Below are 15,206 nucleotides of genomic sequence, written 5' to 3' on the forward strand. Positions count from 1 at the left end.
TTCAGCTTTTCAGGATTGCCCATTTCCTCTGGACCAAATCCAATCATCTGTGCTATTAATCTTTGCATCTTTACAAATTACACTGAAATAATATGAAACTACGCTGTGCCTGCCTCTGTAGAACGTGGAGTGCCTTTGAGACATTATCTCATTTTGTTGTTGCCAACAGGGGCCAACTGTGCTATGTTTGCCCCCAGAAGTCACTGTTAACACCAGCCCTCCTCTCTCGAGCGTGTGCATGGTCTATGGACTGAAAACAAGCTAATGGGTGGATATGAAGCGAGCGCAGGAGACCACTAGGGGAACAGCAGAGCCAGGGCACAAAGCCAGTTGTGACTGGAATTTGTTTAATCTCAGGAGAGGAGCTTCATGGTGGCCGGGGATGCTCAAGTCTTATTTTCCAAAGCACTTTCATTTAATCATTTTCAATTCAGAGTGACAAAATTTTAGATGAAATGACCGTGCAAGCAAAGAGTTTAAGCGTCTGCCCGGGAACGCTCCGCCTGGACAGGGACACAGCTACCTGCTCTGAGGTGGTCTCCTCCTGTCGCCACCAGCACCACAGCACTTGGAGGGTCTGAATTTGTTTACTTACTTTGCTCAGTTGGATGCAAACCCTCCAAGAACAGGGACTTTGCCGTCCCGTCACTCTGGTGACCTCAGTGCGTAGAACATCTGTTATGCTCCGTAATGTACTTGGCACAAATAAGAGCATAATACTTGCTCAGCAAGTACTGTTGAATGAATACATGTCCACACTGGGCTCTCCTGGACCCAGGCTGGGAAACAATGCTCAAGGTGGGCGGCGGCTGTCTCACGGCCAAACCCCTGGTCCGGCAGAAGCAGCAGCCCTGGCAGCGACCGCAGGCGGGCCAGTGCCAACGATGGGGGCCAAGGACACATGCTTCCGTCCTTGGGAATTTTTGTTTCTGAAAAAGTCCCTGAAGGCAAGTGATGCTTGGGGGCCTATAAAGGATGAGCAGCATATAGCTTCTCAGTCAGTTCTGCTCTCTTCCTTCACTGTGAGTAATCAATGAAGTTCAGAGGCAAGGTGATAAAAAGAAGCAAATGGTAAGTGATAGACGCTCTTGCATTTGGACCATGGGTCTCCAGTTTTAGAGCCAAAACTCAGTCGGGCAGTTCCCCAAAAGGTTAAAAACAGAGTTACCACAGGACCCAGCCATTCCACGACTAGGAATATGCCCGGGGTAAATGAAGGTATGTGTTCACACAGAAATTTATATGCAAACATTTATAGCAGCATTATTCGTAACAGCTGAAACCTGTGAACAGCCCACATGTCCACTGATTGCTGAATGGATAAATAAAATGTGATACATGCATACAATGAATATTATTCAGCAATCAAAAGCTATGAAGTACTGATACATGCTAGAAGGTTGAACCTTGTAAACATTATGCTAAGTAGAAGAAGCCGTCACAAAAGATCACATATTATATTCACATGAAATGTCTAGAACAGGCAATTCCATAGAGACAGAAATGAGGCTGGTGGCTGCCTGGGGCTGAGGGCAATGACCACTAAGGAGTACAGGGGTTCTTTTTGGGATAATGAAAATGTTTCCAAAGTAGAGAGTGGTGATATTCGCCCCAGTCTGTGAATGGTATACTTTGTAAATAACCACTAAATGGCAGACTTTAAGAGGGTAAACTGTGTAGCATTTGAAATGTATCTCAATAAAGCTGTTATTAAAAAAAAAAAAAAAGCTCATACAGTACCCAAGTCCCTCCGCAGGGTGCAGGGGACAGGGAAATGCTGGAGCCTCGTGAATCTGCCCTGTGGCAGAAGAAAGGCCGCTCTGTCCTGTGGTATTGGGGGCTCTGGGGGAGCAGCCCCACCCCCTGACTCTCCACACTAGCTTGCCTTGCTCCAGCAGGTTTGCCTTGGTCTCCTATTTTCCCTTCACTCATTCAACGCTTCTGCAGAACACCTGCTGCATGCCAGGGGCCATGCTCGCCACAGCCCTGCAGATGAAGAAGCAAGCTTGGCCTTGAGGGAGCTATCGTTTTCGTGATTATTCATTCAACCACAGGGCAGGAAACAGCGCGAGGAAGAGTCCTAAGTGGTATTGTGCTGTGGGTTGTGGGCAGAAAAGAATTTTTCTTGTCTGGGCTCCAGAAAGGTGGCCTCATGTCCACACACAGGTCTGGTATGCAAGTATCTCCAAGGTGGGGTGGGGCCGAGGGTAGAGCGAGGTAGGGGGGAACCCCAGGAGTTGAATCTGACAGGAAGCTGACAGACACAACCCACCCTGGGCCATGAAGCAGCGCCAATATTGCCCTTAAATTCCGTCTGGCAGTACTGTGGGTGTTGCCATTCTGTTTATTTTTTTAAAGGAAAGAGGAGATGGGGGAAGGAGAGAATCCAGATTGTTACTCAGCATTTCCATCATGTTTAATGTTTGCAAAGCACTCCTGCCCTCCCTCAGTCCTGAGCTGCCTGAAATAATAAAGGAATTTGAGAACCCAGCCAAGAACTCTGAGTACTTAGCAGATATAAGAAATTATCACTGCATCTGGCAAGGCGGGCACTGTTTAAAAAAATCAATCCCATAAAGTAAGTGCTGTATAAAAATGTATCTAATATAATCAGCTCCATAAAGCTGACATGTCCCTTGGTGGTGAATAAAATCAGAAATTCATGTTCTAAATCTGCCCATTCACATCGTGACACATTCTACTTGTACAGACCAAGTGATAACATCCCTTCCTTAAGATGAAAGAGTTTTATGGCCGGCACACCAAATATTTAGTGGTAGCAATTAACAGGAAAATCAGCTTCCTGCTGTCATGACCTCCAGCACCAGGACCATCACGTTCAAGCCACATCATTAATACAGTAACAGTTTCCTCGGATTGCCTATCAACCATGCCAGGGCTCCAGGCAAGCACACATGAGGAGCACAGTGGCTTGGGGACTTGTGCAGGAGAAGGTACTTGAAATGGCTGTGTCTGTGTGTCTGTGCTACATTTCATATTCAACCAAGCTCACTGACCACCTTAGCTTGGTCTGTCTGAATGCCACCTTTTAGGAATGTAACTGGAAGACTAGAAGACTACTCGATAAAGTATAAATAATACACACGCATAAAATTCCCATCAATATGAGTCCCATAAGGACAAACTGTTTCAATTAGCTATTTCGAAAAATATGTTAGGGGGTCACATAAAAATGAAAAGAAGAATGTTGAAGATGTATTTAAAAGACATCATCTACTTTATTTCAGATCAGCTCTGCACTGTTCTCTCCCACACTCTGCAGGACATTTAGAAAAGCTTGACCCCACCACCCACTCACCCCCTGCCCCTTCACACACACACACACACACACACACACACACACACACACACAAGAGCTAACTTGGTAAAGTGAGGCATTACCAGGTCAAGATCTGAAAAAGACAAAAACTCAAAGATGAGGCCAGTGTTTAGGACTGTTTTCCTCTTGGAGCATCTACTGAATTAAGAGAAGGTTCCTGAGTGGCTGAGCAGCATTTCTGATGGCCTGGTGGGGGCAGGAGGACAAAAGCTAGAGCCATGGGACTACCAATGAATGGGCTGTGAATTTCAGGCAAAAGAGACAAAAAAAAAAGCATTATGGCAAAGAAAATGATAAAAGGTTTTAAAAACAGGAATTAGAAGTTGGAATTGTTTGATAGAATGACTTTAAAATTATACACACCTAAAAACAGGCCTGAGAATATATAAAGCAAAAAACCGACATCCCTGTAAACTGACACAGACAAACCGCAATAGTGGCAGGAGATTTTAACAGAGTTCCCTCAGTAACAGAAGTTAGGATACAGCACATTTGGAAGAAATGACAGAGAAATCAGAATCTAATTCTCATTTATAGAACTTTGCACCCCTAAACCCTAAAATATACATTCTTTTCAAGCCTGTATAGAAGAATCACAAAAACAGAACACAGACTTTTACCTACACAACAGAAAAATGTGTGTCTCTGGAAACTAAACAGAGTGGATTGCTCTGGCCCCCGACAAGGAGGTATGACCTAGTAAGGTTTGATGGGCTATGGTTTTAATAAGCAAAAGTGTCCTGAGATGACAGTAGACCGTCTCTAGTAACTTAGGGATTCATGGAATCAACATTTGGCTGGACCTGGGGTACTGCAGATGAAAACAGAAGAGAGAACAGAATGGGAAGAGCCCACGTAGCCCTCGTTCTCCTCCCGCTGCCCGAAGGGAGTTACATAATTATATTTCACGTTCTGTGGAGACAAGAAGCAAAACCCAAGCCCTTTGCCTAAAACTAAAGGGAAGCAGCTATAATAGCAGAGTCCTCTGTGTGCAATCAGGCAGATGACTCAGCTTTTCTATGGCCAAACCCTGCTTCCTTTGCTCCTGGCTTCCCGTCTCCTTCTCCCCATTCTTCCTGTGCTGTCCTGGGATGCCACGCTGGATTCTAGATGACCACCTTTGCCATTCCACCATCATAAGCCTTTACATGGGGACTGGACCCTGCAAATCCAGAGTTCCTGCTCCTGCAAGCCTCACCCTGTGAGAAAAATCTGCCTAGCTTCCCACCTCATTCCTGCCCTAATCTCCAGAGGGAGTAAGTGGGCCCTAAAGTTGCTCCTTGCTTTGATCCTCAACTAAGAGGCCTGGATTCATGTTTGCTGTGCTCTGGGGGTTTGGATTAGAACTGCAGATATGCACAGGAGTCCCGCTATGATGTGGAGTGCTTCAGTTGGAGCTGGAAGCCTGGGATGGGGTGGAATGGGTACAGACATGATCTGTGCTTTTCAGACAAACCGGGAGTCCTGACTGCTGCTCTACGGCCCGCTCACAGGTTAACGGCAACCATGTCCCTAGCCCCGCCTACTGCAGGGAATTTGCTAGTGGGCTTTCTGGACCTGCTGCAGTCCTGACCTGGTTCTCTGAAAGAATCTCAGTGGCACCAGTAAATCTCTCCCTCATTTCTCCCTCGATCTGGCAACATTCAGTGCTGAACAGAAAGAGCCACTTAATCAGCAGTGCTTCCTTCGAGCTCCCGCCAGCCCAGCGTCCCCCGTGCCTCCTTGCAAGCCAGCCCCGTCTTGTATCCTTCCGCACCCAGTGGCTGGGGCTCAACGTATTCATACTTTGATTCTGGTGTCTGGGCATGTTTGCACTCATGTACTTGGCTGGCTATTTTGAAATCACCCTCAGCACAAAATGGTACAACCTAAGTACTTCCTGGAGTTTTACTAGCACTACTTCAGGAAGTAAAGCATGTTGATGTTTGCTCTAAGTGCCTTATTAATAAGTAACTTCCACTGTTTTCCCTTTCCCCCCTTCTGGCAGAAGGCCATCCAGACTTACCCTCATACATCTCCAGGATGTGAACCGTGTCTCCAATCTGCAAGGAGAGCTCCACATCTTGAGAGGCATTATAGTTATAGATGGCTGGAAATAAGAAATAAAAAGGGGTAAATGGCATCAGTGCCAGTGAAAACACAAGTCCCTAAACAGCACAATCAGTGGCTAGTGAATTACTGCTTCAGCAAATAACCCTCTAATGAGTTCATGTGAATCACCCACTCTGAACCAGAGAACATCTTCCTGGACCCCCATTACTGGTATGTTACAGTCATTCTTCCCCCCAACAATATGAGGTAGTTGCCTACTACGTACCACATACTGTGACCTGTGACAGCGTGACAAAACACACAGATGCGGCCCCTGTCCCAGGAATTCCTATGCTCTCACAGAGGAAGAAAGATATCAAATATATTACTATAGAAACAACTACTTAAGTGAAATTGTGATAAGTCATGTGAATGGCAGCACAGGCTACAGTAAGAATACATCACGGCGCTCTGCGGGTCTGCCTCCTGGCTCATCACACAGCAGCCGCCCGCACTGCCACCTCCCCGGCACAGGGTGAGCCAACCTGGCTTCCCCGACACCTGGGAGTCCCATCTACCCTCCAGTAACCGCCTGACACAGGGTGCCATGCAGCATGGCTGCCTCACCCCTAGTGCAAGGCTCCCCGGGGGACTGGCTGCCCCAGCACTTCCTCATCAAGGTGACCTCAAATGCCACAGTCCTTTGGAGTGGCAATGACTGGCCCAGATTATGAAAAACTGTAGACTAACTCGTCTAACTCAAAAAGAAGATGATAGCCCAATTTTAAGATGAGTAAGCGCCCTGAAGAGACATTTTGCCAAGAATCCTAGGTGATGGCGGACACACACATAAAAAGATGTTTAACATCATTAGTCATCGGGGAAAATGCAAATTAAAACCACAACGAGCTACCAATTCACACCCACAAGAATGGCTATAATTTTTACAAAGGCAGACAACGGGCAGGAATGTGGAGAAACAGGAACCCTCATACACTGCTGGTAGGAATTTAAGATGCCTCTTCATTAACAGTTTCTTAAAATGCTTAACATAAATTTACAATGCAATCCAGCAATTCCATTCACCACAATCTACAAAGAGAAATGAAAACATGTCTACATAAGCACTTAAGGTAAATATTCAGAGCTGTTGTAGTAGGCAGAGTCCCCCAAAAGATGTCCAATATCAAATTTGTGAAACCTGTGAATATCACCGTGGCAAAAAATCTGAGTAAGTTGGGAATCTTCACAGGATTTCTGGTCTTCAGAACTATACGAGAATAAATTTCTCTTGTTTTAAGCCACTAAGTTTATGGTAATTTGTTACAATAGCCACAGGAAACGAATACAGCAGCTTTATTCACAATAGCTAAAACATGGTAACAATTCATTAACTGATGATTAAATGAATAAATAAAATATGGTATATCCATACAACGGATAAAGAAAAAGGAATGAAATACAAACACATGCTATGACATGGATGAACTTCAAAAAGCACTGTGCTAAATAAGCAAAAAGTGTGTTTTGGGCTTCCACTTCTTTGCAATGTTCAGAAGAGGCAAATCTACCAGAGAATGCACAGCAGATTCCTGGGGGTGGGGACAGTGGCTGAGCTAAGAGGCATGAGGTGGAAACATCTTAACGCTGGATTGTGGTGATGGTTACACAACTATGTACATTTACCAAAAATCACTGAACCATATTCTTAAAATGGGTGGATTTTATGGTATGTAAATTAGACTTTCATGAAACCTTTTTTTTTGTTATCATTAATCTACAATTACATGAAGAACATTATGTTTACTAGGCTCCCCCGGTCACCAAGTCCCCCCCACAAACCCCATTACAGTCACTGTCCGTAAGCGTAGTAAGATGCTGTAGAATCACTACTTGTCTTCTGTGCTGCACAGCCCTCCCTGTGCCCCCCCCAACACTATACATGCTAATCATAATGCCCCCTTTCTTTTTCCCTGCCCTTGTTCCTCCCTTCCCATCCATCCTCCCCAGTCCCTTTCCCTTTGGTAACTGTTAGTCCATTTTTGGGTTCTGTGATTCTGCATTTTTTTTTAAACCATTTTTGCCCCCACTCTCTTGCTGAGCAATCTGCATCCTTTCAGGGAAAAAGAACCACCTTAGAAATTCCATCCTAGCCATTTACTCAACAATCCAAGGAACTCACAATGTTGCCCACTTCCGCCACTCTGATGAGCCCATGAGGATGAACACTCAATCCAGGTGCCAGATCCCACACAGATCATTAAAAGGGGAAGAAAGGTGTCCGTGTCATGGCTCATGTGAGTACTTACTGCTCCTCCCTGAGCCTGCAATGCCTTCTGTATTGGCAGCCTGATGGTAGGCTTTTCCTTACATCATCATCTGTCCATGAACGGAGGAAGCACACCTCCAGCCACACCTTTTCTATGTGGCCTCTCTTTTTGAAAGGAATCACCCAAATAGTGTTCTTCTGTAGTCTTGGCAAAGAAGCCTGGACAAATTATGTTGGGATTTATTTACTTTTGAGTTTTCAGACCAGACTGTGAATTCAGAACAAGGACTGGCTGATGAAGCAGGCTGGGGGAGACTGCACAGGATTCAGATGTGGGGGGCAGCTCCTGATTCCTGGACTTCTTCATGGGCCTTGAGGCCACAGCTGCTATTCCACTGGGGTTCACCTCCTTCGTCTGACTAAGACTTGACTCAAGTGTGTGGCCCTCTAAGGGTATGGCTGGTTTTCTATAGAAAGTGTAGACCTTACACCCTTGTCTCCCCCAGGTCCCCATTTACTGTCTGCCACTGAACTGGTTCCTTCCACCAGCCCGGCTCTCTGATGGAAACAGGAAGCAGTGAGGTCGCTCGGTCACATTGCATCATGCAACAGCCACGCTGCCTCTCCTCATTCTCAGTCATCACGAAGGGAAGCAGGAGCTCTCTCTCAAAGGCAGCACCTTGCACTGGTGGCTCCAAACACAAACACCTACCAGGGGCTGCAGAAACACACCCCACCCTCACCCCCTCCGCACCACACACTATGGACCAATAGATTTCCTTCAATCCTAGACTTCTGAATGCTCCCAAAATTATCTTGGCCTTCATTATCCACCTTTACCCCCATTACCTGCCAAATTCCACCCTTGGCTCCAGCTAAGACTCTTATATTCTTCCCTAAATTCTGTGTTCAACCCACAAGTTATCTCTGCCAGGAGCAGCAGCTTATCGTTTCTTCATAAAAATCCAAAGCTCACATGTACATTCAATTCAGCAAATGACTACAGACTCCCTGTTGCCCTGCATGCATCTCTTTCTCTCTGAGGTCCCACAACTTTTCCTTCCAACACAGTCTGGGTTATGAATCACAGATCATCTTGCTATCGTCTGCCACCAATCAGAAGGTAAACCCCTCACAAATGGGGACCTGGTTACACATTGCTTTTGAGTTTTTCACATTTCAAGGCACATTTCAAGACCCAAAGAAGGTGCTCGAGGTACCACAGTGACTTTTATAAAATCCACCAATCAATTCCGTGACCACCACTTTTTCCCCCAACTCCAAGACACTTCTGCCTTCCTCAGAAGCAGCAGCCGTGGTTGCTATCAGAATCACCTCTCCTGCCACTGCTGGCTTACTGCACAAGACAGAATCTGTCTTTCCAACCCAAACTTTCAAACAGATTCGCATGGGAAGCACCTCCTTGCACTGGAGTAAAAAGTCATTGGTTAGAAGACGTTTGTATTACCTGCTTCATGTCTTTAGGCAGAAGTACCAACATGATTCCCAAGCACTTGTATGTGTTCTCTATTCATTGCAGCCATGCACTTTACAGCCACGTGCTCCTGATGCACCCCCTTAATTCACCTCACTTCCACCGTGTTCTGTGGCTTCACTTCCACATGTAATACGGTAGCTGTACGGAGTGGATGCCACCTACCACATCATTTAATGAGGACACTGAGACTCCCTGTTTCAGAAGGGGCAGCGCCTTGCCCCAGGTAACCCAGCTTTAGAAAGCAGAAAACCTGTTACTGAGGCTGGTCCTGGGATGGCCCATGCATTACCTCTCACCAGCCTGGTCCATAGCGGCAAAGGTACGCCCTGGAATAGCTTGGAGACAAAGAGGAGAGCCTGATAGATCTTCAGTATGTTGTCTGCTTTAGATTTCTCTCTTTAAATGAGAATCCAGCTTCTGAAAATTGGGTTATTATATGAATCAGTGACTGGTGATTGTGTTGTCTGCTAGTTTCTGCTGTTTCAAGAGCAGGCGCACAACTAATGCACACCATGGATAATGTTTCCTCCCTGGAAAGTGAGTAACTGTTAAAAAGAAAGACAGTAAAGGGGAAAGAAAGGAAACCCTTAGGGTTAAAGAAAACAGTACGGAAGACTCCTCACTTCTGCCACTTACATGTGCACGACCCTGAATGAGATACTCAGTCTGAGCTGGTTTCCCATCTGTAAACTAGGCTTTGGACCAGATGGCTCGAAGGGTCCCTGTGGCCCCAGCAGCCTCTGCCTGTAATTCAGGAGGTGATGATAAGACGCAAAAGAAACAAGTTGTACCATTTGGACCAGCAGGCACCAGCACAATCTCTTGTTTTGTCTGAGGAAATTAAACAAGAACAGGGAGTTGCTGTATATAAATTGCCTTGCTGGCTGCTATGTGCAAGGTTGGGAACAACGAATTGCTGGAATTCTTCCCTAAGCAGCTTACTGTTTCCATCCTGAAAGTGTGATTTTGCAGAGCCAAGAAGACAACGCAGTATGTCTATAAATGTAAACTAGTTTGCATTTCACCAAAGCTCTGATTTGGCATTTTCTTTTAAACCAGGCTTATATGAGAGAGGTGTGGGGGAAAGAAACTGGAGGTCTCAGGATTATGTAACAAGAAACCAAGAGAGAACAGACTGTGATTCTAGGCCCTTAAATGGGGATCCGTTTGGGCGATGAAAAGTCTACGGGTTACTGGTATATAATCTTTCTAATAAATTAGGTTCTTTAATGAATCCTCAAGTCACAATCCTATGAACACTAACTAAAACAAGACATTTTCCATCATGTTTGGAAAGAATGGTAGAATGGTTGTTTCGTACAATCTACAAAAGAAGGACCCAGCAAACAGAACAAGGCCCCAGTTTGAGTTGTATACTACTCAGAATATTAAAAATGGCCGGACTCCAATGTCTTCATGACCACCTCGATCTGCCTACTTTCAGCCATTAGAACTTAAAAAACTGAAAAGGCTCATCTCATCTTTGATCTTCACCCTGGATTGAATGCAATGATGTTCTAGAAGGTCAAGCAGACCTTTCCTTTTGCTCTTTAATTCTAGGCTACTATAAGAGTCAGAGGATTAGCTTCAACAGTAGGTATGACCCCAGGAAGTGAAAAGCTGTGGCTTCATGTTGGCCATTCCGGTTAGGCTCTGGACTAGTCCTTTTAGGACAAGATAACCATTATCCTGCCTTCCTCCTCAGAACCATTCAGACCAGCAGCTGGCAGATGAGGGCACCAGCTGGCACTGCCCATTAACAGAATGCCATGGGTCAGGCTTCTACAGGATTCTTGACATCATTTTCTAGACAGTTTCGGAGACTCGAGGATTTAATGTCCAACTTATTGGTTATTCTTAAGAAATCTTCTATTTTAAGGACTGTATCTGTTTGCGGATGGAATCAATAAGCACCTTTAACTGGAGAAATATTTCTCAGATAAAAAAACTCAACTACAGTATATTGATTGGCTCACTGCTACCAAGGGATGACTGTAAGCCATCTCATTTAATAAGAAGCTAAATTTACACGAAATTAAAGATGAAAGCTGAAACAAGTCAATTCAGATTTACAGAACAGAAAGGGTATGTTTTACAAATGCGTGTGTTTTCCCACCACTTCCTCATGTAAAAAGCGGAGGCAACAGTGGCCCACATTCAGGAACCCGGGCTTCCTCAGGAGTATACACACCAGTCCCATCCTACTGAAAGCACAGAGGGCCAACACGGCAGGCGCGGGTGTGGCCGGGAAGGAAGGGGGGATGGGAGGGTCCAGCGGCTGAGGGGAAGGCCAGAAACTAAAGAGATCTGGGACACGCGTTGGTCAGATCCCCTGGTTTCATAACTGAGGAAATGGAAGTTCAGGGTGTGAGTGTGTGTGTGTGTGTGTCTGCGTGTGTGTGTGTCTGAGTGGAAAGCTGAAAAGTGATAGACCAAGGGGAAACCAAAATAGAGTCTGGCCATTGAAGATACTGTCTGCAGCTTGGCCAAAAAAACTACCGCCCTGGACTCTCAGACAAGCCATTTCATCTTTTTGGGCTTCAGTTTCTTTACCAGCCAAGTGAAAATTGTGAACTGGTATTTTACCAACCTCTTAGAGTTACTGTCAAAATAAAATGAAAAGAAACATAAAAATGAGCAATTACTGGCAATGTCTTTGGAACAAATGTAATGTTTTTCAGGATAGGAGAAAAGACAAGTACAAAATCTAGAAAAGGCAAGTAACTTTGGTCTAAACTATTTAAATTAGAAATATAAGTATGAATTTTAAAAGTTTTTTTTCTAAAAATACATGTATTTCACTTCCACTTGTGGTCACTGTGGGCTGGAGACACATCAGGGATCTAGATGAACTACCCTGTTCTTAATGGGCAAAATATGTGACAGGATGGTTTTCAGACTCTGAACAGTACAGGGGGGTGATGAGAGAGAGAAGAGAAACAGAGGAGGTAAGTCCACAGCTGCCTCTGGTCCTCCAGGCAAAGGGCAGGGAGGAGAAAATCAAACAGAGTCCAGTAGTCAACTTGAGACGAGGAAAGAGCTGAGAATGCAGGGAGGGCCAGTCGGCTAGAGTGTGCAGAATGGAGATCAGAGAGGAGAGGGCTGCAGAAGGTTCCCCTCAAGCCTACAGCTGATCACTGGCCGGCACATGCATGTGACGAAAATACCCCCAGACCAAGGATAAGGACCAGGAAAAGAAGAGGAGGAGTAATTCCCAAACCTCACTCAGGGCTGGCAACTGTTCACATTCTCCACAACTGGAATCAAGAAATCTTTCGATATGTGGCCACTGGGCTGAGTACTCAGAAAAGTACCACCTTGGTAGTGCAACCAAACTGATTCTAAGCTAAGGGCTATGCTGATCCCCCCAACAACACTCAAATGCAAATCTGGGAAGAAAAAAGAAAAGAGTTTCCTTATAACTACATCCCCAAACAAGGCTCAAACTTCCAACAAGAAAACGTACAATGTTTGACACCCAGTTCAAGACTATCAGGCATACAAGGAAGGAGGAAAGTATCCCCTATAGTTGAGAGAAACATCAATCAATAGAAAAGGTCCCAGAAATAACAAAGATAGGGCAGCAGAACAAGCCCAGTTAACTGAAATGGATTAAAATCATATTAAGCCCCTTCTTTGGCCACAGTTGGATTAAACTAAAAATCAGTGAGAGAAAAAAGATGTTTAGAAAATCCCAAAATATTTAGAAACTAAACACACACCTCTAAATAAGCCCAGAAATGTAATTCAAAAATTCAAAAATCAATGTAATCCACCACATTAAGATGATAAAAGAAAAAAATTATCTCTATAGATGCAAAAAAGTAATTTGATCAAATCTAATATCCACTCATGACAAAAACTGTCAGCCAAGTTAGGAATACCTTCAACCTGATAAGAATCACACATTATACACCTACAGCTAACAGCACACTGAACTTTCAAATATTAAACGTGCTTCCCTCATATGGGAACAAAGCAAGGGTTTCTACTTTCATTACTTTGATTCCATATTTTAATGGGGGTTCTAGCTACTGCAATAAGGCAAGAAAAAGAAATAAAAATCTTACTAATTTGGGGACAGATGAAATAAGTTGTACTTATTAGTAAATGACATGATTGTGTAGAATATCTTATGTTACTAGTTACTACAACTAACGAGTGAGTTTAAGATGGTTTTAGGAACTAAATTTTATCAACATATGAAATTCCACTGTATTTACTAGTAACCTGAAATTGCTGGGTTATGCTGTTAAGTGCTTTCTTCCTATAGATTTCAAGTGAAAACAGTTTGAAAACCAGTGTCCCAGAGAAACTCTTGCACAACTGTACCAAGAAATATGTACAAGAATGGTCACAGTACCAATGTTTTGTAACAGCAAAAACTTCAATCAACACAATGTCCATTGAAAGAAAAATGGAGATATAAATTATGATATATTCAAACACAGAATACAGCAGGGAAAATGAATGCATCCATCAAATTTGCAATAGACCACTAATAAAATGTTGAGCAAATATAAAAGAAAAATCAGAGGAGAACTATACACAGGATAGTGCTTTGAGATTAAATTCAAAATTTTGCAAAACTAAATGAATTAGATTTTTTAAATACACATATGTATGTGGCAAAACCATAGAAAAAATATGGAAATAAAATACAGTACTTTCAGGTATTTTTATGTCCACGTTGGAGTTGGGGTATCAGATTATTAGGGAGGTGCAGGGGTTGGGGTCAGTATACACAGAACTTTCTATCGTAATTCATTGGATGGGAATACATGGGAGTTTTTATATTGTTTCTCTTAATACTCTTTACAAGTGTTTTAAACGTTCTTTTATGTATTCAGTACTTAACTCAAACAAAGAAAACCAGTGGGATAGATCTACATGCACGTAGGTATGAGGGGGAGTATTCATAATGACAAAAAAAACCTTTTACTTAACGTACTGCAGGTTAACACATAACTTCAAACATATGATTTCAGTGCTTCACAAATTCTAGCAGGCACCAGAATCACCTGGAGGGCTTGTTGAAACACAGATTGCTAGGCCCCACCTCCATTCCGGTCAGCAGGTTAGGAATAGGGCCCAAGAATGGGCGCTTGCACATGTCCCCTGGTTACACTGCCGATGGTGGAGACCAACACTTCAGGAACCTTTTCAAGACTGTATTTAGGCCTCATGCAAACCAGCAACAAGAAAGGCTAACATGGGCCTTATTTTTCAGATAAAGAAAAGTAACCTCTGAGAGATTATTAAATCTTTTACATTATTATATGATTGCTAACCATACCAGCTTTGGACACAGACTACCTATGTCCAAACCCTGGCTCTGTACTTACTGATTTTCCTGGAGGTGATTTAACTGCTTACTACCTCAATTCCTCACCTGGAAAATGGGTGCAATTACAGCATCTCACATATAGGGCTTCCATGATGATTGAGGGACTATAAATGTAAAGCACTGAAATCTGAACTTGGGGTATAGTAAACCCTGGGTAAATGTTAACTTTATTACCACTAAATTAGTAAGTGGTAGAGCTGAGTCTCACATTTAGGTCTTCATGTTCATTTTCAATCTTCATCAATACAAATGCCTTTTGGTACCACAAAGTAGCATTGCTAAGTCCCACAGAACCTTTCTAAAAAATTTTTCTTAGAAACCTATAAACAGAAGACTTTAGTGGAAATTCTAGATCCAATCACTCTTTTCACTTATATGAAAACTAAAAACTCAAAGGAAGTGGCTTGCTTAATTAAGATCGTACAGCTAGAGAAGTCTGGGATGAGCAAAGTGGAATAATTTTTTTCAAGGACCACATAAGTGGTCTTTGTAATAAATTTCACTTTGTAGTGAATTGTACTTCGAAAGTAAACAATGAAAACAGTGGAGAATAGAAGCAAATGATCAATTACCTATTTATGCAGTGAATGAATGAATGAATCAAACCAACAAGTAAGCGTCAGGTCTATGAACATGAGGAGCTGAATTTCTGACTTATTTATCTTCTTCATACATATATATTTCAGCAATCAAATAAAAATTCCTTTCAAGATACAATTAG

General features: G+C 43.5%; 1 protein-coding gene across 3 annotated transcripts in view; it reads right to left on the reverse strand.

The window, feature by feature from the left end:
• The window catches only part of DOCK5 (dedicator of cytokinesis 5), a 194,029-nt gene that overhangs the window by 143,938 nt on the left and 34,885 nt on the right, over positions 1-15,206 (reverse strand). For 2 of the 3 annotated variants that reach the window (XM_036888920.2, XM_036888921.2), the window contains exon 2: positions 5,346-5,429. In XM_036888920.2, coding sequence (XP_036744815.2) covers positions 5,346-5,429 — 84 coding nt within the window. Of the gene's footprint in view, positions 1-5,345; positions 5,430-5,998; positions 6,063-15,206 lie in introns of those variants that run through there. The other variant, XM_057486566.1, reaches the window with a different exon arrangement.

Source organism: Manis pentadactyla, chromosome 1 (assembly GCF_030020395.1).
Source record: "Manis pentadactyla isolate mManPen7 chromosome 1, mManPen7.hap1, whole genome shotgun sequence".
Taxonomy (NCBI): Eukaryota; Metazoa; Chordata; class Mammalia; order Pholidota; family Manidae; genus Manis; species Manis pentadactyla.